The sequence below is a fragment of the Trachypithecus francoisi genome, unplaced genomic scaffold (assembly GCF_009764315.1).
Source record: "Trachypithecus francoisi isolate TF-2019V2 unplaced genomic scaffold, Tfra_2.0 Lachesis_group1, whole genome shotgun sequence".
Taxonomy (NCBI): Eukaryota; Metazoa; Chordata; class Mammalia; order Primates; family Cercopithecidae; genus Trachypithecus; species Trachypithecus francoisi.
The window spans coordinates 61928895-61955113 of record NW_022681454.1 but is presented as its reverse complement, the minus strand read 5'-3'; the positions used below and the strand labels follow the sequence as shown (position 1 = coordinate 61955113).

The 26219-nt window shown below is 37.5% G+C and overlaps 1 protein-coding gene across 4 annotated transcripts in view; it reads left to right on the top strand.

Annotated features, from left to right (window-relative positions):
- SLC4A4 (solute carrier family 4 member 4) overlaps nucleotides 1–26219 on the top strand; it is a 397907-nt gene that overhangs the window by 279632 nt on the left and 92056 nt on the right. For all 4 annotated transcript variants that reach the window (XM_033214484.1, XM_033214486.1, XM_033214483.1 and 1 more), the window contains exons 13-14: nucleotides 3923–4056; nucleotides 10149–10420. In XM_033214484.1, the coding sequence (XP_033070375.1) occupies nucleotides 3923–4056; nucleotides 10149–10420 (406 nt within the window). The remainder of the gene's footprint in view (nucleotides 1–3922; nucleotides 4057–10148; nucleotides 10421–26219) is intronic.

Below are 26219 nucleotides of genomic sequence, written 5' to 3'. Positions count from 1 at the left end.
AGCCTCCTGAGTAGCTGGGACTACAGATGTGCACCACCATGCCCGGCTAATTTTTGTGTTTTTAGTAGAGACAGAGTTTCTCCATGTTGGCCAGGCTGGTCTCGAACTCCTGACCTCAGGTAGATTGATCTGTCTACCTCAGCCTCCCGGAGTGCTGGGATTACAGGCATGAGCCACCATGCCCAGCCATCATCTAATATTTAAATAAGTACAGTACACATATTGTTGCCATGTATCAAACAGGTTTTTATCAGTCAGAGACTATGCTAAGCACCTTACATACATTATCTATCTAACATGCATACTAACACCAGGAAGCATAGGTAAGTTAAATAACTTGCTTAAAGTCATTGGTCTAGGAAATAATAAGGTATAGATGTCGATCTGGGATTGTCTGACTCCAGAGTCCAGTGCTCTACCCTAGTATCTCAATTTTTCCTCTCCATGAAAATACTGAAATTGACTGAGGTGAAGTGACATTTCTGACCATCAGCTCTCTTTGGCAGAACAGAGCCTTGACTCCAGATTTCTGACTGCCAGTTGTTTGCTCTTTCTACTCTTCTACAGTGGTGTCACATGATCAGAAGTGGAATAGAATGAAAGCCCAACCAAAATGGACTAGAGCACTTTGTGGCATCCTATTGCTCCACACCTCAGAGCTCAGCTGTCTGCAGCCTCATAAATTGCTAGGAAATTTGTTCCTCTGAGAAATCAGGTGTAGAAATGCCTTTATGAGTTATGGCTTTTAAAAATACACATATCCACACATTGTTTACCTTTTTGTATCAGCAAACACTGAATATAATAAATCAGCAAAGAGATTTCTGATAGTTCACCTTATAAATTGCTTTAAACTTTAGTTACAGTTAAACTAGAGTTATTCATTGATATTATTTTTTAAATTTCTGTATTGTGAAGAGGAAAATGTCAAATAGTTCTTTTCTCAGAAATACTGGAAACATCTCTAAATTTAAGCAAGTTTCCAGTGCAGTGTGTATAATAAATCACCTGTCTCTGTTTCAAGATTGTCAGCAACAGAATGGAAACTGTAGTACTTACCAAAGGATCAAGTACTGAAATAAAAATAATCTGCCTTTTAACAGTTGTATGGTTTCCATAAATTAAAGTGGTTTTCTGGAAGAAATTGGTTGTTATCTTTACTGAATGAGCAACAATGCCTGTTGACCTTTGATAGGTGGAACCTGGAGTATGATTTGGGCCTTGCTTCTTGGTTCCTTTAGCATTTGCTGAGTGCCTACAGACCACATGTAGAGATGGTGGATAGCATGATGAGAGAAAGAGAAACATGGATGATGTCAGAAAACCCTGTTCTTATCCTCCCCAAGATTAGTAGCTGTGTCAAATCAAGTAGAGAATGCAAAAATCTCTCCTTTTGAATTGCTCCTTTCCCCTTTATATTCTCCCTTACATTCAGTCAGTGCTGTCTTGATCCCATAGCAGTGATAAGAAATATCACTCCTTGCTTGATAAAGAATGTTGTAGTGTATCTGCCTATCACATGTACCCAGAGCATAGCTTGTCCTGCCACAGGAAGCATTCAAGTTTCTACCTTTCATCTTATGCACACACTGGTGTAAGTTGTAAAGGAAGAAAGATAAATTATAAAGACATAGAAAGCCCACTGTCTATGCACAAGGGTTGAAACCCCAGCCTATGGTACACCTTTTATCCTTACGAGGGGTGAAGTCTGGTTGGGCGAGTACATACACTAAAGACCCAAAGACTTATGTCACATTGAATGTGAATTTGTTCATATCACTTAACTCCCCTGAATCTCAATGTCTAAATGTTTAAGAAATCAAGGTAAATGCTATTTGTTGGTCTAGGAGAACCTTTTCTGTCTTCTCTGCATAAATACATCTTGGTTCTGCTGCCCTTCCTTGTTATTCTGGTTTCTGTCCCTGTGAGGAAGAATGAGCAAGATAGTCTCTCTGCAGAATGGCGATAAATAATGAGATGGCACCCTTCAACCGTGTGCCGGACCTACATCCATGTAAACGGAAGTCCTTATGAGACCTTGCTGCCAGGCTTCAAACCTAGACTTCTGCATGAACTGGACTTGTTCTGGATTTTTTCAGAGTGTGTGTATTTGCCATGAGAGAAACCAGTCTTACTACTTAATTGTTACCTCTTGTGTTTTATCCACCGTCATCCCAACTCCATTATTGTCTAGTGCTGCTCTAAAGGATTTTCATTTGTTTTCTGAATTGAATTCTATCCTTAAAAAAGAAGCATGTGGTACTGCTAGTGTCAGTCTATGGAGAATGTTGCTGTCTCTGAAGTAGTGTACGAAATATTTTGAGTAATTATTGTAACAATGGTCTCTTAAGCTTTTGAGTGGAACTTACTGTGTATAAGTTTTGTAAGTTGATTTGAAAATCAATTTCTTCATAATCATTTTATGTATATTGTATTTTCTTTAAAAATGATAAGTGAATGAGAAGTTGCTGGAGAACTTTTGGGACAGTGGTAAGAGGTGGCCTAGTGAGGTTAACAGATGGATAGGTTAACTCGGGGGTTGAGGGTCACAGGAAATGACTGAGGGGCACTGCAGATTCCCCAGAAATCCACTCTGCTCCAGTCAGGGGGTGGTTTCAATTAAAAGGCTTATTTTATGTGACATAAATCATACTTCTAAGAACAGGTAATTTATTGTTTAATTGAAGAGAGAACTCTTCCTATACCAAGAGATCACATGATTTTGCTCCACTGTTTTGTCTACCGTTGAATATATTGTTGTGTCCTTTAAAGCTATAGAATTTCTTTAATCATTTGAAAATGTTTTATTTTGCAAATTTTAATGTTCAGATTTATAGCTTCATGTATAGAATAAAGGGTTTCTGTCATCTTTTTATGTTTAAAAATCATGTCTTCATAAAATATTATTTTATGTCTACAAAGAACCTTCCTACAAATACACATGTGCTTGTCTATAGGTTGGTACAAAACTAATCGTGTAGTTTTTGCCATTACTTTAATTACTTTTGCACCAACCTAACTACTAACTAAACTGATAACTAAAGTTTGAAATAATGAAAAATATAGGAAACAGGCTAGTTTGTCATCCTTGAAAGCATTGGTCCTGAGTGACGTGATTAGGAAAGTTAGGACAGTTTTGTAAGTCAGTGATCCTTGTTGACATCATTGATGATCCTTGTTGACGTCCTTTGTTTTTATTATGCTAAAGGAGAATAATGGGTTGATTTCCAGAGATGTAACTAAAAGGAAATGTGGCCATAAAAGACTACCTGTTTATGTTCCAGCACATATATTTTCTCTAGAAATAGTTAATTGAAGCTTTTATATAAGTTTACATTGGACACTGAAAATGTAATGAGAATGTCTTTTGAAATTGGTGTTTTAGAAATTGCAGAATGGAGGACAGATCACTTTTTTGGTCCCCTTTGTGCCCCTCTCTACTTCAAAGGTGTTTGTTTCTCTAGGGGAAAAAAAGTAGCTTTTGTGCATAAAAGATAGCTACTTATAAGTGCCTACTATGTGCAAGGTGAAATCAGGCTAAAACACTGAAGGGAACCACAAAGAGGAAAATGTCACCAAAAATACCAAGTCACTTCTAACCATTTGATTTTTTTGTGTAGAAGCTTCAGTTAGTATTTTAGTAAGGATCAGAGCCACCTTTTGCCTTCTACACACCAGCCGTCATAGTAATTACAGTGCTTTAGAGCAGGTCGACCCTTGGAGTAGGGAACAATGACTAAATTGTATGTAAGGTGAAATAAATGGTGGCAATATGCATATTGGTAAGAGCCTTTGTTCTTCATTCTTTATATGTTAAGACCCTCCTAATAGTATATTCACGTGGCTTTGTTTGCCTAGTGACATCACAAATGAGAAGAAAAAAGACATGTTTCATTTAACATCTATATTTTCTTTATTTTAGGGCGTGTTGGAGAGTTTCCTAGGCACTGCTGTCTCTGGAGCCATCTTTTGCCTTTTTGCTGGTCAACCACTCACTATTCTGAGCAGCACTGGACCTGTCCTGGTTTTTGAGAGGCTTCTATTTAATTTCAGCAAGTATGTACATACATATTTAATTGCTAATTAGAATTGCTTAATTGTAGAACCTTTATAGGCTAGATAGAGCATAGAATAGTGATTAGGCAGATCTAAAAATCACTCAGAATACTGGAATGTTCAGATGTGAGAGGTGAAAGGGTCTTAGCAATTAGGTAGTCACCACTTGTGTCAGGTGTGATTCGACTGAGACTGTTACGTCGTGTGAGTCTTTGCTCCCTTCCCACTTTTTCTCTTTCCTGTTGTCCTGCCCTATGCTCTAGGGGCTGATGCCTGTGGACAGCAACTCCCATGGCCCTTTGCCTTCTGGCTTCCTCTTGGGTTTGGCTAATGGGGAGCACCAACAGGACGGGAAGAGAGAGAGAGACAGGCCTGAGTATGTCTGCCTTTCCCCAGCTCACCGTCTTTGTTTTAGCACAGCATTCTGGCAGTGCTTATCCCTGAGGACTTCAGCCCCTGTCAAGTGGCTCATCCACCTTGACTCTAGCCCTCACCGTGCTCTGATAGCTGTATTCCTTCCTTGGCCTTTTCAAGCCTGAAGTTAGTAGTGGCTTCCTGCTATTGATGGTCCCTGAGTGCCTTGCCATTTGTTGTTACTTCAGAATGCCTTCTATTTCCTGCCATGATCCTGACTGACATGCTAGAGAAATTAAATTGATTAAGTTCACAGCATTCAATAATGAAAGAGACAGGACGCTCTTTACTTAATCCACTGCTCTTCACCCCAGTTTCATGTTCTTAACTAAAGATAGCTTCCAAAACTCAGCTGAATAAATACCTAACATTTATTGAGAGTTGATCATGTACCAAGTATTATCCTAATATATGTACTAACTCACTTAATTCTTATAGCAATCCTGTGAGGTAGGGACCACATCCTGATTTATAGATGAAAAAGTAAGCACAGGAACAATAAGCAAATTGCCTAATATTACATCACAAGTCATCGGTGGGGCTGGGATATGAATTCCTGCTTTCTGACTCCAGAGTCCAAGTCTCTTCAGGAATCACTAGACATTTCTAATGGGCATCATAATTATGATATCAGCATTTTCTTTTAGAAATTGATAGATCATTTTAAGAAGGGGAAAAATGAGTTAAGTGAATTATCCAAGTGGCCACATTAATACACAAATAGATTCAAAATCAGATTGGGTCTTCTACCCTCTTTCTAATGTAGTTGGTACCTCTAAGAGAGAATCGCCTTTACTGGCAGATCTCAATCCTTAGGTAGATTGAAGAATGTCTCATGCCTTGCTGGCATTCCTTGTCAGCATTCCCGTAGTCTTATATTGTTACACATTTTTAGGATTTTAATTTTAGAATTGTCATTACCTTCATAGTACATCATGGACTTAACGGACTCACATATAGCCTTTAAAAGTGTGTGTGTTATCAAAAATAGTCATAGGATGGAGGCGGGAATGAAGATTTAAAACCAGTTTTTTTGAAAACAGGGTTGAGGACATCAGCGGGAGTCTTTTGAGAATGTAAAAAGTTCCAAATATTAAGTAATGTTGTGAGTTTTCGGTAGGTAATTATTATTATAAATCCCTTCTCTATCATAATTCTCAGAACATTGGCAAGAATTTTATTCATGTCAGTTTATAGAAAGAGTCAAACAGTTTTTATATGTTTAAGGAAACATTGTGTGAGACAAGAAAGCCTTTGTAGAAAGATTAAACAAGGATGTACTATAAACAGGAACAAACATGCACAAACTTTGCAGAAAGATTTATTGGTTGAAATGTGATCAGAGCCTTAATCTACAGAAAATGTTTGCATCCCAGTTTGTTTTAAGTAATTGTGAGATACAGATTATTTCTTTATGCTAAGCAAGTTCCTTTCACATTCTCCTTTTTTTCATCATAATTGGTAACATAACATAGTTCCAAGTGATTTATTTCATAACAGTTGTAAATATACAAGAAACATTTGAGAAGCCATGCTTTAAATCCATCACTGAGTAATATGTGGCAAGCATTATTTTAATCACAATGCTATATCATTTGTTTGTGTAATAGCACCTGCAGTGATAATATTCTGTCTAGATACAAAATACTTGGGTAGATCACTATTTCCCAAAGTGTGTTTCATCAATTACTAGTCTTATTCTACGCTCCATGAAAAAAAGCTTCTGTGGTCCCAGTAAGTCTGGGAAGTGCTGTATACTGTATACCCGCCTCTTGGTAATTCACTTTAGACTTTAGCATGCAAGAGATCTGAAAAAGTCCTTCAGTTAAGAACTATTTTACTTTGTCTTGCCCAGATTTTCCCCATTATGTTTTACCACTGTTGAAGAATAGGTAGATCCTTGCTTTGTAGGTTCACTGGACTCAAACTCTGTATAATAATGGATTTATTTCTGAGGTTTTGATATTTGCCCTGTAAACTGGAGAATTATTTTAAAGGAATATGAATGATATGCTACCATCTCTTAAAATCAGTAGTAGAAGGAAGAAAATAGCTCACAGCTTTTCAAAGGACACTTGTAGTTTTATTTCCCAAATTCTGCAATCTGTTTTGTATTATTTTTACACATTTTATCACAATAATAATTAGATTCCTTCTTTTTACTTGAGTGAGGAATCTGAAAGATGTTTCAACAATGTGTTCTAAGCTATATAAAAACTTCACAATTAAGATTGAATTTTAACATGTATTATTATCATTTGGTCATTCAGTATTTTTTTTCCTATATTCTTTAAACAGTTTACTTTTAAGCCTTCAAATTTTTAATTCTTCCATGGTATTACTAGATGTATTCTTTTAGGGAGTTTATATTTCTTTGTCAGTGGCTGCACATTAATTTCTGTAGCATATTTCAGATGTGACTTCTTCGGTTTATCTGTATTCTTGGTTTTATGCTACTAAGAAACTATGACTCAAAATATCTAGGAACACTGAGTGGTGCCATAACGATATGACTCTATTTTTTCCTTCTAATTCACCATAATTTCTTCTTTGGTCTCTAATAGCATTTCCTGTTGCTTTTTAAAACTTAATTGCTATTTAAATTTGGCACCAAGGGAATTTATTGGATGTAATAATACCATTTTACTGTAGTCATTACTGATGATCAACTTATTTAAATTTTTCTCATTTTTTATTCTTCTTTCTTTTGATGCTCTACACATATCACTTTCATAATGAAGTGCCATTGGTTTTATTGACTTTATTTGGGTCATTCTTGTTGAACTACTCTAGGATTGCTTAAGTCTTTTAAAGCAGCTAGTTTAGTATATTGTTTATATTCTTAGGTTTAAGTTTATACATGTATCTTTTCCTTTGTGCCCAAAGTAATGTTGTTCCTAACCATTAGCTAATGGATTTGTTTCTCATCCTATCCTGTAAACATTAAATCTATAAACAACTACTAGCATTCCTAGAACAAATCAAGATTGCTCTTTCATCTTCTTGCTAGGGTAGCAAAACTAGGTAGTTGTTTAAAATTTTTATTTTATTATAGGGAAAAAGTGTGTTGGCTCAGAAGTAACAAAACTGTGTTTCTTAGTTGTTTTTCTGACACTGACTCATTGTATGATAATGTAAATTATCTGAAATTTCTAGAACTCAATTTTTTCTATAGTTTACTTATCTCACATAGACATGCATAGGATTAAAGCAGTGGTGTTCTGGACATAAAGCAAACTGCAAAGGAAAGTAAAAGTTATCTTCAGAAGGATCCCATAAAGTCTATCGAAGATAACTTACCCCAGTATTAATAATCTCCTTCTTCGGTAATGTATTTCAATTGCGTGATTAGATAAGAAGAGAGAAACAAAGGACAATGACTTTAATATTCACCCTATCTAGAGCTAAATACAAATCAGATGGGGAACCATGCTATAGTTTTTAAAACGAACACCTAAGAATCAAGAGATTTGGCTTCTGGTCAAGCTCTGTCATTAAAACCTTAATGTTGGATAAATGATTTAACTTCCGTTGGTCTTGGTGTCCTTACCTATAAAATGAGACGTAATTTGACAGATTGGTGTCTGTATTAGCCAGTGTTCTCCAGAGAAACAGAACCCATAAAATGTGAGTGTGTGTGTAGATTTATTATAAAGAGTTGGCTCATGCAATTATAGAGGCTGAGAAGGCTGGCAGGCTGGAGACCCAGGGGAGCCAATGATCCAGTTTGAGTCTGAAGGCTGTCTGCTGTAGAACCAGGAAGAGCTGATGTTGCAGAAGTTCAAAGGCAGTCTGCTGGAGAATTCTCTGCTGCCCTGGGGAAGGTCAATCTTTTTTGTTTTATTCAGGCCTGCAACTGATTGGATGAGATCCCCCCCCCACCCCACCCCACATACTATGGAGGGTGATCTGCTTTACTCAAAGCCCACCAATTTGTATGTTTATTTCTCCAAAAACACCCTAACAGAAACACCCAGAATAACATTTGACCAAATGTCTAGGCACTTTGTAGCCTGGTCAGGACATAAAACTAATCATCACAGTACCTAAAGAACTTGAAATTCTAATATTCTATAATTTTTAGCTATCATAGGAACAGTCATATCTTGGTTGCATGAGATATAGTTCATAGGTCAGTGTCAGTAACTGTCTCAGGCAAGTCTTAAGTACAGACATGCATTTATTCATCCTGCAAGTCTTTATTGGGCACTTTCTATGTGCCAGGCACTGTGCTAGATAAAGAATTTGAATTTTATTCTAAGGGCAATGGGAAGCTATTGAAAGATTTTAAGCTGGAGTGTTTCATTAAACTTTCATTAAAAATGATAATTTTGGCTGTGGTGTGGAAAATGGCTTTCAGTAAGGCAAGTATAGCTATCAGTAAGGATATCAATGAGGGGGTGTGTATCAGGCAAAAACTTACCTGTGGGTTGGGTAAGATTGGGTTGGTGCTGGTAAAGGTGGAGAGTTGATTGCCTGTGGGGAAGTTTTAAGATATATCATCAGCAGTTATCAGAAACTCATTGTCCAAAAGCAAGTTCTAGAGTGTCCAGCATGCACAATCCTTGACTTTTTTCTTATTCTCTTGCAAGTAATACATACTACTACCCGCTTTTTCATCACAAATAAAATGAGTTTAAAAAATCATTATAAAGCCCTCTCCACCTACTTTTAAAGGAATCAGTATAAAATGGTAAGACATTAACCCTTGACCCATCCTTTCAGAGTTGTGAATCTTGAACTATTAATAATTCAGTTGTAAGAAATGGAAAAGGCCTCAAAAGACAGTGATCTCCTTAGATAGAAGTAGCCTATTCTAAGTCTGCTGTGGGACAAACACAGAAGGATGTTGGTCTCAACATGCTTCACACCCAGCTTCAGCAGAAGAATATCAGATCTGTGGGCAAGCTTCATAAGCTTCATAAGAAGTGGAAGGGTCTGGCAGTGGCATGGCAAGACAGCCTTTCTGGATCTGATGACAGCTCATATTTCTCATTCCACCTCATGTTGGTGGCAGTCTGTCCACACACAGTGAGCAGTACAGGCCATCTTGTGCCATGTTATCTTTTTAACTACTTTTTCCTCTTCCTGGCCTTGCTCTCTCTGGTCTGTCCAGAAAGTTTCTACTACTTATCCTTGAACACCTTGAATTTTTTCTGCAACTTCCTCTTTCCTTCCAACTAGAATTAGTTACTCCTTCTTCTGTAACATTATCACTTAGTATTTTATAGTGCGATACATTTATCGATTTGTTTCCCTCAGTAGACTGTGATGGCATAGTGACAGAAAACATGTTGATCTTAGTGTCTTTATGAACCCATAAAGCTCATACAAACATTTATTGAACACATACTAAGTACCAGTGTTAGGTTTGCAAATTATTTACTCTATAAAGTCTAGGAAGGTAGGGACCATATTTTTGAAAAATAATAAGGTTTTCACATATAAATGATATAACTACTTTGAATGTGTTTTCCTCAAACTTTTATTGTTTTGAAATTGTATCATTAGACTAAATTCTTAAACGTAGTGCTTTCTGGCTGAAATAAAGTTTCACGTTTAGTGGCTAAAGGTGATCTTGTATTTTTGTCAATCTTTCTGTAGACATTTGGTAGTTTTATATTATTCTTTGTGTTCCAAGGAGGAGGGATCTAAACACCTTTCTTTCTTTTTTCCAGGGACAATAATTTTGACTATTTGGAGTTTCGCCTTTGGATTGGCCTGTGGTCCGCCTTCCTGTGTCTCATTTTGGTAGCCACTGATGCCAGCTTCTTGGTTCAATACTTCACACGTTTCACGGAGGAGGGCTTTTCTTCTTTGATTAGCTTCATCTTTATCTATGATGCTTTCAAGAAGATGATCAAGCTTGCAGATTACTACCCCATCAACTCCAACTTCAAAGTGGGCTACAACACTCTCTTTTCCTGTGCCTGTGTGCCTCCTGACCCAGGTGAGGGCATCACACTTCGTGTTTATGCTTGCTTTGTATTTAGAGGAAGGTGTAGGCTCCATGCTTGCAAATTTTCAACATGCTGTCATGGTCCTCAGGAATTAGTCTTGTTTTTTGTCTGACAAACTGTGCTACTGAATTTGACGTCTCGTTGCCTGAGGTATTTTAGCTGTATGATTCAACCAGGAAGGAGACCAGGAGCTCTGGAATGTGAAAATAACCAACTCAATATTTTGAAATTAACTCAAACTGTGGGATTTGCAAGGAATTCATGTGCACATTATTCTTGATTTTATAAGTGGGGAAACCTGGATACATGTATTAACAGATATAAATATGTGACAAACTTATCCTCTGCTGCTTCTTTATTGGTGTAGGAATCTCTTCCTTTAAGTAAACTTTTAATACATGATTTTAAGCTTATAGAAGAAAAAGATACTAACCCATTCAGACAATTTGAAGCATTAAATTAAGAAAAAAGAAATTCAGATTGGAATTGCCTAGTGGTAGAATTTTATAGTTTATCTCTGCTAGACAAATAAGAAAAGAAAGAAAGAGAGAAGAAGAAACGAAAGAAGGAATGTGATGTTCTAAGAGTAGATTTATATTCTAGTGTCCAGAAGGACATAAAAACAAAAGTAATTCCTGGAAAGGAATGTGATTCTCTATATCTTAGCCCTTTAAAATCTATCATATCAAACATGAGTTGATAGCGTAAGTTTTTCACACACACACACACAAAAAATGTTCAGCTTGGTCTTTGGAATTCTTTCTTGGAGTAATCCCATGATAAAATTCCATTTTATAATATGAAAGGCGTTTCAAAAAAGGATTTACTTTGAGGGAAGTTGTTTTAGATCTTCTCTCGTATAAAAAGGAATAGGGACTGGGTGCAGTGTCTCTTGCCTATAATTTTGAAATTAACTCAAACTGCAGTATTTGCAAGGAATTAATATCTATATTATTCTTTGTACAGCACTTTGAGAGGCTGAGGCAGGTGGATTGCTTGAGCTCAGGAGGTTGAGACCAGTCCGGGCAACATTATGAAACCCTGTCCCTACAAAAAATAGAAAAATCAGCTGAGTGTGCTGGCACACACCTGTAGCTACTCAAGGGGCTGACGGGGTAGCAAGACCCTGTCAAAAAAAAAAAAAAAGAAACAGAAAAAGGGATAGGCATTTGTGTCAGACAATGAAATGTTAGTAGCACTGGTGATCCTAGGTTATGCAATTAGCTACAGGTCTGTGTCCCTTAAAATAAAAATTGATATGCAGTCCATACTTTTTACTGAGGTCTTTTAGTACCAGAAGTATAGCAGTGTTCAAAGGGCTGGGACACAAATGTGGGGCACATTCATGCAGTATCCACTGTGATTTATAGATTCTGAGGAAAAAGCTCTTAATGTTTACCGTAAAACTAACATGGTTATAGATTAGAATGCAGAATGCTCATGAATTTAAAAAATAAGCAAGATACTACAAATTGTTTTTATGCTTGTGGCATGCCATTTCAGATTGTTCCTAGATATTTTGGTATGCAACTCATTCTTCTCTGCTACATTGGTGGAGAAGTCTTAGAAGACCGATATGTGTCTTGAATTGAGAAAAAAGAGAACACTACTTCCCTCACAATGAGGCAGTCAGTAACACTGATGACAAGCTGGGGCATTGTTGGACTTTGCACTCATGGATTCTTTTTGTGTTAAGAAAAATCAGCACACATTAAAATAAAAACCATATTTAAAAGCAATGCAGAAAGATATACAAAGTAGAAATTTAAAGATTCAGACTAACAAGAATGCCATATAGTTTTAAAAGCTAACTAGTGTTCAGCTGTATACTGATTTGAAATATTTGATAATTTAAGAAGTACTTGGAAACAAGCACAATGTATATCACTCAACCCATGATATATATTATTATTAGAATCAATTAAATGTGCTCCCCCGAGAAACACAGATGTTATTGTCACTCAACTATATGGTGCTCTTCCTAGGAGAGAAGGGGGATAAAACCTCCCAATAACCATACAACCTGAACTTTCAGGGAAGTCCAGGTATTCAAAATATTGGCTTTATAAACATTTAATTGTGAGATTTTCAGCCTTCCCTTACATTTATTAATTTATATATAAATATATGTATACGTTTATTTATGACTTCTTAGATAGGTTTGAGTAATCATACATCAAGATTTTCTAAAGGAAAAAAAGTACTTTGAGGTATTCATGAAGCCAGATGAGGGCTTTGTCAGCACACCTGTCACACAGAGAAAACCATCTAATGTCAACCCCATACCTACCTGAGGTGAATGGAAACTTGTGTTGGTTGTTTTATTATTTGGATGTTAGAGAAGGTAACGTGAAACCAAGGAAGACATATCTAAAGGTGTTCAAATTATAAAAAGTACTATGGTTTTACATGTAATCTTCCTTCTAAGAAGGATCTTTGTTTTTTTTGAAAAAGTGACATTAAGGGTGGAATCTATTTTATACTTGCATGGCAAGTGCTGGCATGAGTGGTGATAGCTTTTCCTTTGTCCAGTTTTTCCCAGGTTGTGTAAAAAGTCAGTGCTGAGTAACTAGGAAGTTGTCCAGTAGGACTCTGGCAATTCCTACTACCTCTAGTTGGTACCAATAAAGTAGTGTCACAGGGCTTTTAAGTCAGAAGATCCTATATTCAAGTCCTGGTTTGGCTAAGGCCAAATGTATGACTTTTAGCAAGTTCCTTTTCCCAAGGTAGCTTAGCCCCATCTTCCTAATCTGTAAACTAAGGTTAATAATAGTACCTACCTTATAGATTTATTTTGAAGGAAAAAGAAGAGCTATTACAGATAAAATTCTTATGACAGTTTCTAATATGTAATAAGTAATCAACTGTTAGCTGCCATTATTATTGCTATTACCGATCCTTAAAATTTAGGGTTAGTATTTAGCCTTGAAGTGTAAGTAATAGAATAAACAGACCTGTCTTTGTCATCCTTCCTTCTAGGCATACATTGTTGGTCAGTTGGCCCATTTTGCAACAAGAGTGTTGGTTGTACCTCTTATTGGTACTCATGAAAGATATATATGTGAATATGAAGAATTATTTGAACCTATGGAGATGAAATCTGTTTGTGGTTTGGAAAAAGGCAGTGGATAGTTATTTGCATTTTCATGACAATTTCATATTTAACAAAGCCCCATCAGATTAATAATTGTGTATCTCCCCCATAACCTTAGTACTTTTTGACAATGTTAATACTTCTCCATAACCTTACTGCTTTTTGGTAGCAAACTGAATAGATTCATCATAAATTTAGTATTTCTTGATATCAAACTGAGAGATGATAGTGAGAGAATAATACAGTTGCATATACAGCTCAAGTAAGTATTCTAAAAATAACAAAAGACTGGCCTTTCATCACAACATGCACTCTTAGTAAAATAATTCAATGAGTCAATAATATTTAAACTGGCGTATGACTTGTTTTTCAACACTGGGACAGTATGTAACAGTGAACCAGCAATTGCACAGATGGAGTCATGATCCTGCAAACTGAGAAATGATTTTACAAGAATGGAAATAGGGACCACTAATTACTAAAGAAACCTCTCTTCATGGCCACAATATATTGTGGCTTTTTTGTATGTGTGTGCTTTGTCAAGGTAACACTTCCTTTTCTCTTTTTTTCTTTTTACTTCTCACTTGCTTCCAGAAAGCCTAATCATTTCCTAATTTTTCTTTTCTAAATGCACTTTTTTCTCCATTCATTTTACTCCCAACTACTGCTTGGTAACCCAAGTCATGCACATAGGTTTACTGAGCAACTAAGGAAGCTCAGTTGCAAGTACTAGTAGGAAAATCAGTCAGAAAGTCTGACATATGTTGAGTGGATACATGCCATACGTGGGTGGTTTTTGTGCTAAGATTTGCTTTTCTTAGAAATGGGATAGCTAGGCCGGGTGCGGTGGCTCAAGCCTGTAATCCCAGCACTTTGGGAGGCCGAGACGGGCGGATCACGAGGTCAGGAGATCGAGACCATGCTGGCTAACACGGTGAAACCCCGTCTCTACTAAAAAATGCAAAAAACTAGCCGGGCGAGGTGGCGGACGCCTGTAGTCCCAGCTACTCCGGAGGCTGAGGCAGGAGAATGGCGGGAACCCGGGAGGCGGAGCTTGCAGTGAGCTGAGTTCCGGCCACTGCACTCCAGCCTGGGCGACAGAGCAAGACTCCGCCTCAAAAAAAAAAAAAAAAAAAAAAAAAAGAAATGGGATAGCTATTAATTAGTAGAGGAAAGGGATGTTAAATTTTCCACTGTACTTCAACGATTACATAGCAGAGTGTGTAAGAAAAAAGATAATTTAGTTCAAAAGCCAAAAGTGAGAACTAAAAAATATCCAGTTGAAGAATAATACATAATATCTAATTTCATCACCAACATCCCAATTTAGAAATGTTAATGTGATAAAGTGTAAATACTATGTGCTTTAGAGTAAATAAAACTGAGTTTAAATTTCATTGTTATCCTGAACTAGGCTGATTACTTAATCTCTTTGTTTGATAATCTCTGGACTGAGTTAGTAACTGTGCCTATTCTTAGAGGTTACTATAAAGGTTAAATGAGAGAGTATATGTAAAATTGTTTGGCACCTAATGGACATTGAGTAAAAATTTGTTCTTTTTCGTATTTCTCACTATCCTACAAAAGATGCCCCAGTGTGTTTAATCTTATAATGGTTGTATTCTTTAAAGATTTCAGACATTTAATTTTCTCATAAATTTTCCTAGGGAAAGATACTAACAAGGCTTCTACTGCAAGTCGGCCTTCTCCCCAAAAATTAGCAACCAGTGTGCTGTTACAGACAAATATGAAACATTGAAACTGTATTTACAAAAAAAATGTTAAGGCTTCAGTGCATTGTAGTTAGAGTAATTAATACTATTCCATTGACTCTCGAGACTACAAAAGTGTTGTATACTGTACATAGTCATTAAGAAAAAGACTTTAAAGTCCTAGAGGCGAGGTGTTCAGTTCTTCTAAGAGGAATCTGTTTAATTTATTCAAAAACATAAATACTAGAATTTTGGAAATAGGGAACAGAACTTGGGCATCCCCCCAACTTTCACTTGTTCTCTCTTCTGTCCTCTCTGCTTTTAAAATTCTCATTCATTCATCAACAAACATTTTCTGAGGACCTGTTTCACTGCTTTTTAAGAATTGTGCAGAAAATTTTTGCAATCTATCCATCTGACGAGGGCTAATATCCAGAATCTACAAGAAAAAAAAATAACCCCATCAAAAAGTAGGCAAAGGATGTGAACAGACACTTCTCAAAAGAAATTTATGCTGCCAAAAAACATGAAAAAAAGCTCATTATTGCTGGTCATTAGGGAAATGCAAATCAAAACCACAATGAGATACCATTTCAGACCAGTTAGAATGGCAATCATTAAAAAGTGAGGAAATAGATGCTGGAGAGGATGTGGAGGAATAGAAATGCTTTTGCAGTGTTGGTGGGAGCGTAAATTAGTTCAACCATTGTGGAAGACAGTGTGGCGATTCCTCAAGGATCTAGAACTAGAAATACCATTTGAGCCAGCAATCCCATTACTGGGTATATACCCAAAGGATTATACATCGTTCTATAAAGACACATGCACACGTATGCTTATTGCAGCACTATATTCACAATAGCAAAAACTTGAAACCAACCCAAATGCCCATCAATGATAGACTGGATAAAGAAAATGTGGCACATATGTACCATGGAATACTATGCAGCCATAAAAAAGAATGAGTTCATGTCCTTTGCAGGGACGTGGATGAAGCTGGAAACCATCATTCTCAGCAAACTACCACAGGAACAGAAAACCAAATACCACGTGTTCTCTCTCATAAGTGGGAGTTGAACAATGAGAACATATGGGCACAGGAGGAGAACATCACACACCGGGGCCTGTCAGGGGGTTGGGGGCAAGGGGAGGGATGGCATTAGGAGAAATACCTAATAACGAGTTGATGGGTGCAGCAGACCACTATGGCACGTGCATACCTGTGTAACAAACCTGCACATTCTTCACATGTATCCCAGAATTTAAAGTATAATAATAGAAAAAAGAATTGTGCTACTTGCAATCAAGTAGGATACACACATACACACACACATATTATAAAATGTATTTTTTTAAATAGTGTTAATTGCTTTTTGAATGAACAAAAGTGAGAGTTTCATTTAATCCAAACTTTAGAAATAAATTTCTACTCTAATACCTCTGTTCATTTGCCTAATGTGTAAATCTTGCAGTGACTGTATACTCGAGGCACATTAATATTTTGAAAAGGGTCAAAGAAAATTTTCTGACCAGGTGTCAGTTTTACATCCTGAGGGAAAAGAAACTGCTAAAAATAATGAACTACAAAAGTAAGAAAAATAGCCTCAAAGGGACAGACACTATATTGTTAACAAAAGGGATATATTTTATTGATTTATTGTTGACTGTTCCAGGAGAAAATGCTTAATAATAGATGCATGAATAAGGTGAGTAAATTCTTTCTCAGGAACCAAGTGCATCCCTGTGTATATTATCTTCAAGTAAAAGTTGGCTTTTTTCCTGGTATGAAACTGTAAGACCAAGCCTAGTGACTAGAAGTAGCCATGGCTTCCATTTCCATACCTTTTTGTCATTCACAGCATAAGGAGGCTTCTAGATGCTCTAAAATAGTTGTCACTAGAGTTTCAACATCATTTGTTTCTACATAATTTTTCTAATATATTAATAAGGGCTGTGCACCAATATGTTATAACCATTGAAAAGAACTGCTGGATTGAATCCCCTGTGTTCCCATATTATAGTCAATATGTGTTTTATAATTACAAAGCCCATTAAAAGAAAATTAGAAAATAAAGATCATCCTAACTTACCTTCCATGAACTATATCATAATAGATGTGATTTTATTTTTATTGTATGCCATTCCCTCTTTATGAAGTAGGTTTAAATCATAAACTAATGGTAAAACAAGGAAGTACAAGTTCTGCTGCTGTAGCATCCCTCAGGCTTGCATTTGTGAGAATCCTTTACCGGCACAGTTGACATTTTGTCATCTATGGTAATAGTATTTTGGAGGAGACCCATCATTTTAGTTTTCTTTTCCTGTCTTAACCTATGTTTCAGCAATTTCTGCATAATGCTTGCAGGAATCAGAAAATGGGATTGTCATCAGACCTGGAAAATTCTCTAGTTTTGGGTTTATATAAAAGCAGATTTGTAAAAGTTTCCCCACAGTAATGTCTATAACACATCTCCAAAATGTAATGATGGATGGGTATGAGAGAGAAGTTTTTGTGAAATTGGTGACAAAATATACCTATCTTTTTTTTTTTTTTTTTTTGGTGGGGTCTTGCTCTGTCACCCAAACTGGAGTGTAGTGGCACGATCATAGCTCAGTGCAACTTCAAACTGCTGGGCTCAAATGATCCTCCCACCTCAGCCTCCTGAGTAGCTAGGACTACAGGTGCATGCCACCATGCAGCTTAAATATATTCATCTTAATATCTCCACAGTAGCTCAGCTCTTTAACTTCCAGCACAACATCGTAGGTGAACTTGTGAATAGTGCCTGGAGATTAAAGAATATGCAACTTGAACTTGCCTAGTTGTGGTGAAAATCTCAAGCGTTAAGGCTTGCTGAAGATACTTGGGAAAACTAAAAGGATAATAAGAAAAAACAAAGAAAGACTTACTGCTGATTTTATCTGTTTTAAGACTTAAGATTGAGATAGTGGCAAATAATTTCCCTATAAGCTACTTCTCCCAGTTTTCCTAATTTATTTTGTCTTCCCTCAAAAGCCATTTTTACCTTTTGTTGCCTTTATTGACCTAGGAATTAAAAGCATATGTGTTTGACTTAATCAAAAGGTACTAGTGTGCTCAAGTTATCCAGAACCCTTAAATAAATCTGACATGACCATGTGGCAGAGCTTATTTAATTTTATCCTTTATCTATTTTCTAGTTACTTAATTGCCTTAAGATATTTCTTAAATGTAACAGAATAAAACTTTAAAGTTTCATTATCATGGAAAATAGTCTTAAAAGTTTTTCTTGTTCACATCAGGTTAATCAGTGCCACATTATTATAACCCTAAGAAGCCATGTTGGGGGCACAGGTTCAGATTAGACTAATATTTATTAAGTACCATCCAAGTGCCAGACATTTTACTAGGGGATTTTAATCAACTATATCTTAATAACATTATGTATGTATATTTAACCATCACATAAATCTTGAGAGATAGCTGGCATTCATCCCAGGGACAAGGTCTGCTTTCTGCGGGTCAAGCTAGGAGTAATCTTAGCTGCCATTTATTTAGATCTATCCTGATACTGGACACTGTGTTTACAATTTTGCCTACATTGTGTTATTTAATCTGCACAGTAACCTTATGAGGTAGTTGGTTTCAAATCCAGTTTTACAAATGAGGGACATGTGGTCAAGAGGTGGGAAGTAACTCCTCAAGATTATGCGGTGAGGGAGCTTAAGGGTACTGTGCTCAGAAGTTGCTGGGTCCAGAATTCAAGCCCAATCCTAGTACTCCCTTCTCCACATTGTATTAGGTTATACATAAAAGCAGACAGCTATGGCCTTAGTGACCAATTGTTGCTTACACTTGACCTCACAGTCTCACGTGAGTTCGTACCTGTTCCTTATGGTACAGTTCCTGCTAATGTGTACAGCAGAGGAGCCTTGGGGTAGTTCCTGAGGCCGGGTCACTAGAAGATAAAGAGGGACAACCTTTAACAGTGCAATAGATATTCCCCTATGCAAGAGGTATGCCAACACTGACATGTGGATGTCATCTCCTTTTTTTCTCTCACAGCTCCCACAACTGCAGCCATGCTTGATCCCCTTGTTCTTTCTCTAAATCTCTCATTAAACGTAAAGAAGAAGTCAGCTGAAATGCCTAGTGTTCCATTATTGGAATGCTAAGCTTGTGGGAGTTATTTATATCTTACTGCTCAAGGTCATCGCCAAGGTCTGATTTTTCACACACAAAATAATTTTGGTATAAATAGGCTAAGAAGGAAAAGTCACAGATACATTTTAAAAGGTCTCTCACTTATAATATTCATTCCCTCATTCTGGAAAATCAGCTAAAATCTGATACATGGGAAGGAGAAACGAGATATGAAAATCCAAATATGGAAAATGATCAACCTGTGGAAGCTCCCTGAAAGCCAGTATGAAACAGAGATTGTCCCAGTGATAACTGTCTAAATCTAAATTAGCCAGATTCCTAGGGCAAAGGGTTTCTTTGCCTCATGAGCCAGGATGCTGAGCAAATGGGAGAGACAGTGTGAAGTATTTTAGTTTTTCCATTTGACTTTTCCAGAATCCTAATTAAGGAGATTGCAGATTCCATATATATGGATCATTCTGCAATTGGTTGCCAAAATATTTACACCTGGATCCAAATGGTAACCAATGGTTCTTGTAGACCAAGCTTCCAATTGGGATTGATCATCTTCTTTTCTGTGAGCCTAAAGAAATTTACTTTTCGTCTTGTTTATGGAGTCTAACATACCCTGCCAATATGCATTTATGAAAGTGCTTTTTAAATGTATTTATTTTCAAGTCTTTCTTCTGAAGCAGATGCTTATTAAAAGAAGTAGGGAACGTGTTATATACTTTTTACTGTCCTTTTGATGCTGGTCTTTTGGGATTTTGAGAGCCAATGTGCTTTAATAGCTTGTCTTAGGGGAAAACATTGAAATTCTAAAAGGAATTTAAATGAACAGAATTGATGCTTATCCAAAACTTGAGAGCAGCTACTAACGGTTCAGACTGCAATCCTGTTTTAGTGCACCCCTGGCCTTTATTATCCATCATTCATTTCATGAAGAAAGAGCCTTGACTATCTTTCCTCCTCAGTCTTTACTCCTTGCTTTTATGCAGAAAAGTGTGTTGCAAAAAGACCCTCAAACTCTCGTGACAAGAAGCTGATAAAATTGCATTAAAGAATCTAGCTCAAGAAGGGAAGCTTCTCAACACCATCCAAATAGTATCTGTAATTTCACATATGCTGCTTTTCCTCAAAAGCTCAGACAGATCAGACATTTCAGGTCATGGTTGAGAGTCACATCATCGAACACTGGCAAGTACTATCTCACCTTGAATTCTGTGGCCACATAAATCACCTGATTTTGATGGTTAGAAATGCTGCGTAGGAGAAGAAAGAATGCTGAAGGAAGTCTTGCTACCAACTCTGCTTCTGATAAACTATAACCCTGGGGAAGTAACCTGGCACAGGAAGCTTCAGAGTCTCATCCAATATGAAATGGGTATAAAAGTATAGCCATTATGTGCTCTAGGATGTTTTCAAATGAAGAAATACAATGTAAGAAAATGTTCTTTCAGCTTTTTAGAACATAGTAATACAAACCTAGATTTTCTTTTTTTTTTTTTTTTTTTTTTTTTTGAGACGGAGTCTCGCTCTGTCGCCCAGGCTGGAGTGCAGTGGCCGGATCTCAGCTCACGGCAAGCTCCGCCTCCCGGGTTTATGCCATTCTCCTGCCTCAGCCTCCCGAGTAGCTGGGACTACAGGCGCCAGCCACCTCGCCTGGCTAGCTTTTTTTTGTATTTTTTGGTGGAGACGGGGTTTCACCGTGTTAGCCAGGATGGTCTCGAACTCCTGACCTCGTGATCCGCCCGTCTCGGCCTCCCAAAGTGCTGGGATTACAGGCTTGAGCCACCGCGCCCGGCCAAACCTAGATTTTCTTAATAATTATTTACTAACATCTTCCTTTTGAGAATGGATTCATTTGGCTTTATTGTTTAGGCCAAACATCGTTTAGCCTATTTTTGTTTTTGTTTTTGTTTTTTTAACTTTCATTTAAGTTTGGGGTACATGTGCAGGTTTGTTCCATAGCTATATGTGTGTCATGGGGGATTGTTTTAAAGATTATTTCATCACCCAAGTATTAAGCCAAGTACCCATTAGTTGTTTTTCCTGATCCTCCTCCTCCTCCCACTCTCCACCATCTAATAGGCCCCAGAGTGTGTTGTTCCCCTCTGTGTGTCCATGTGCTCTCATTATTTAGCTCTCATTCATAGGTGAGAACAGGCAGTATTTGGTTTTCTGTTCCTGCATTAGTTTGCTAAGGATAATGGCCTCCAGTTCCATCCATGTCCCTGCAAAGGGCATGATTTCATTCCTTTTATGGCTGCATAGTATTCCATGATGTGTATGTACCACCTTTTCTTTATCCAGTCTATCATTGGTGGGCAGTTAAGTTTATTCTATGGTTTTACTGTTGTGAATAGTGCTACAGTGAACATGGGTGTATGTGTGTCTTTATAATAGAACAATTTGTATTCCGTTGGATATATACCCCGTGATGGGATGACTGGGTCAAATGTTATTTCTCTATAGGTCTTTGAGGAATCGCCACACTGTCTTCCACAATGATTGAACTAATTTATACTCCCACCAACAGTGGGTAACATGATGCCTCCAGCCTTGTTCTTTTTGGCTATTCAGGCTCTTTTTTGGTTTCATATAATTTTTTTTTTTTTTTTGAGACGGAATCTCGCTCTGTAGCCCAGGCTGGAGTGCAGTGGCCGGATCTCAGCTCACTGCAAGCTCCGCCTCCCGGGTTTACGCCATTCTCCTGCCTCAGCCTCCTGAGTAGCTGGAACTACAGGCGCCCGCCACCTCGCCCGGCTAGTTTTTTGTGTTTTTTAGTAGAGACGGGGTTTCACGGTGTTAGCCAGGATGGTCTCGATCTCCTGACCTCGTGATCCGCCCGTCTCGGCCTCCCAAAGTGCTGGGATTACAGGTTTGAGCCACCGCGCCCGGCCGGTTTCATATAAATTTTAAAATAGTTTTTTCTACTTCTGTGAAGAATCTCAATGGTGGTTAAATAGGAATAACATTGAATATATAAATTACTAGGAGCAATATGGCCATTTTAACAATATTGATTCCTCTTATCCATGAGCATAGGATGTTTTTCCATTGTTTGTGTCATTTCTGTTTTCTTTAGCAGTGGTTTGTGGTTCTCCTTGTAGAGATCATTCATCTCCCTGGTTAGCTGTATTCCCTAGGCATTTATTCTTTTTTGTGGCAGTTGTGAATGGGAGTTTGTTCCTGATTGTTGTTAATATATAGGAATGCTAGTGATTTTTGCACATTGGTTTTGTATCCTGGGACTTTGCTGAAGTTATTTATCAGCTTAAGAAGCTTTTAGGCCAGGCGCGGTGGCTCAAGCCTGTAATCCCAGCACTTTGGGAGGCCGAGACGGGCGGATCACGAGGTCAGGAGATCGAGACCATCCTGGCTAACACCGTGAAACCCCGTCTCTACTAAAAAATACAAAAAACTAGCCGGGCGAGGTGGCGGGCGTCTGTAGTCCCAGCTACTCGGGAGGCTGAGGCAGGAGAATGGCGTGAACCCGGGAGGCGGAGCTTGCAGTGAGCTGAGATCCGGCCACTGCACTCCAGCCTGGGCTACAGAGCGAGATTCCGTCTCAAAAAAAAAAAAAAAAAAAAAAGAAGCTTTTGGGCTGAGACTGTGGGGTTTTCGAGATACAGGATCATGTGTTCCTTTTTCTCTACAATCTCACCACTATCTGTTTTTTTTTTTTTTTTTTGACATTTTAGTAATAACCATTCTGACTTGTGTGAAGAGTATCTCATTGTGGTTTTGATTTGCATTTCTCTAATGATCATTGATGTTGAGCTTTTTTTTTTTTTTCCTATGATTATTGGCTACATGTATGTCTTCTTTTGAAAAGTGTCTGTTCATGTCCTTAGCCCACTTTTTAATAAGGCTTTTTTTTTTTCTTGTAAATTTGTTTAAATTCCTTTTAGATACTGGATATTAGGCCTTTGTCAGATGCATAGTTTGCAAAAATATCCTTCCGTACTGTAGGTTGTTTGTTTACTCTGTTGATAGTTTATTTTGCTGTTCAGAAGCTCTTTAGTTTAATTAAATTCCATTTGTCAGTTTTTGCTTTTGTTGCAATTGCTTTTGGCATCTTTGTCATGAAATCTTTTCCCATGCCTGTGTCCTAAATGGTATTATCTACGTTGTGTTCTAGGGTTTTTATAGTCTTGGGTTTTACATTTAAGTATTTAATCCATCTTGAGTTAATTTTTGTATATTGCATAAGGAAGAGGTCCAGTTTCAATTTTCTGCTTTATGATCAGCCAGTTGTCCCAGTACTATTTATTGAATAGGGAATCCTTTCCCCCATTGCTTCTTTTTGTCAGGTTTGTTGAAGATCAGATAGTTGTAGATGTGCAGTCTTATTTCTGGATTCTCTATTCTGATCCATAGGTCTGTGTGTCAGTTTTTGTACCAGTACCATTCTGTTTTTGTTACTAGGGCCAAGTAGTATAGTTTGAAGTTGGGGTTTTCTAGATACAGGATCATGTTGTCTGCAAACAGGGATAGTTTCTTTCTCTTGCCTGATTTCTCTGGCCAGGACTTCCAAAACTATTTTGAGTAGGAGTGGTGAGAGAGGGTATCCTTGTCTTGTGCAGATTTTCTTTTTTTTCTTTTTTTTATTATACTTTAAGTTCTAGGGTACATGTGCATAACGTGCAGGTTTGTTACATATGTATACTTGTGCCATGTTGGTGTGCTGCACCCATCAACTCGTCAGCACCCATCAATTCATCATTTATATCAGGTATAACTCCCAATGCAATCCCTCCCCCCTCCCCCCTCCCCATGATAGGCCCTGGTGTGTGATGTTCCCCTTCCCGAGTCCAAGTGATCTCATTGTTCAATTCCCACCTATGAGTGAGAACATGCGGTGTTTGGTTTTCTCTTCTTGTGATAGTTTGCTAAGAATGATGGTTTCCAGCTGCATCCATGTCCCTACAAAGGACACAAACTCATCCTTTTTTATGGCCGCATAGTATTCCATGGTGTATATGTGCCACATTTTCTTAATCCAGTCTATCACAGATGGACATTTGGGTTGATTCCAAGTCTTTGCTATTGTGAATAGTGCCGCAATAAACATACGTGTGCATGTGTCTTCATAGCAGCATGATTTGTAATCCTTTGGGTATATACCCAGTAGTGGGATGGCTGGGTCATGTGGTACATCTAGTTCTAGATCCTTGAGGAATCGCCATACTGTTTTCCATAATGGTTGAACTAGTTTACAATCCCACCAACACTGTAAAAGTGTTCCTATTTCTCCACATCCTCTCCAACACCTGTTGTTTCCTGACTTTTTAATGATTGCCATTCTAACTGGTGTGAGATGGTATCTCATTGTGGTTTTGATTTGCATTTCTCTGATGGCCAGTGATGATGAGCATTTTTTCATGTGTCTGTTGGCTGTATGAATGTCTTCTTTTGAGAAATGTCTGTTCATATCCTTTGCCCACTTTTTGATGGGGTTGTTTTTTTCTTGTAAATTTGTTTGAGTTCTTTGTAGATTCTGGATATTAGCCCTTTGTCAGATGGGTAGATTGCAAAAATGTTCTCCCATTCTATAGGTTGCCTGTTCACTCTGATGGTAGTTTCTTTTGCTGTGCAGAAGCTCTTTAGTTTAATCATATCCCATTTGTCAATTTTGGCTTTTGCTGCCATTGCTTTTGGTGTTTTAGACATGAAGTCCTTGCCCATGCCTATGTCCTGAATGGTACTACCTAGGTTTTCTTCTAGGGTTTTTACGGTATTAGGTCTAACATTTAAGTCTCTAATCCATCTTGAATTAATTTTCGTATAAGGAGTAAGGAAAGGATCCAGTTTCAGCTTTCTACTTATGGCTAGCCAATTTTCCCAGCACCATTTATTAAATAGGGAATCCTTTCCCCATTTCTTGTTTCTCTCAGGTTTATCAAAGATCAGATGTCTGTAGATGTGTGGTATTATTTCTGAGGACTCTGTTCTGTTCCATTGGTCTATATCTCTGTTTTGGTACCAGTACTATGCTGTTTTGGTTACTGTAGCCTTGTAGTATAGTTTGAAGTCAGGTAGCGTGATGCCTCCAGCTTTGTTCTTTTGACTTAGAATTGTCTTGGCAATGTGGGCTCTTTTTTGGTTCCATATGAACTTTAAAGCCGTTTTTTTCCAATTCTGTGAAGAAAGTCATTGGTAGCTTAATGGGGATGGCATTGAATCTATAAATAACCTTGGGCAGTATGGCCATTTTCACGATATTGATTCTTCCTATCCATGAGCATGGTATGTTCTTCCATTTGTTAGTGTCCTCTTTTATTTCACTGAGGAGTGGTTTGTGGTTCTCCTTGAAGAGATCCTTTACATCCCTTGTAAGTTGGATTCCTAGGTATTTTATTCTCTTTGAAGCAATTGTGAATGGAAGTTCATTCCTGATTTGGCTCTCTGTTTGTCTGTTACTGGTGTATAAGAATGCTTGTGATTTTTGCACATTAATTTTGTATCCTGAGACTTTGCTGAAGTTGCTTATCAGCTGAAGGAGATTTTGGGCTGAGACAATGGGGTTTTCTAAATATACAATCATGTCATCTGCAAACAGGGACAAATTGACTTCTTCTTTTCCTAACTGAATACCCAGCTGAATTCTACCAGAGGTACAAGGAGGAGCTGTTACCATTCCTTCTGAAACTATTCCAATCAATAGAAAAAGAGGGAATCCTCCCTAACTCATTTTATGAGGCCAACATCATCCTGATACCAAAGCCTGGCAGAGACACAACAAAAAAAGAAAATTTTAGACCAATATCCCTGATGAACATCGATGCAAAAATCCTCAATAAAATACTGGCAAACCGGATTCAGCAGCACATCAAAAAGCTTATCCACCATGATCA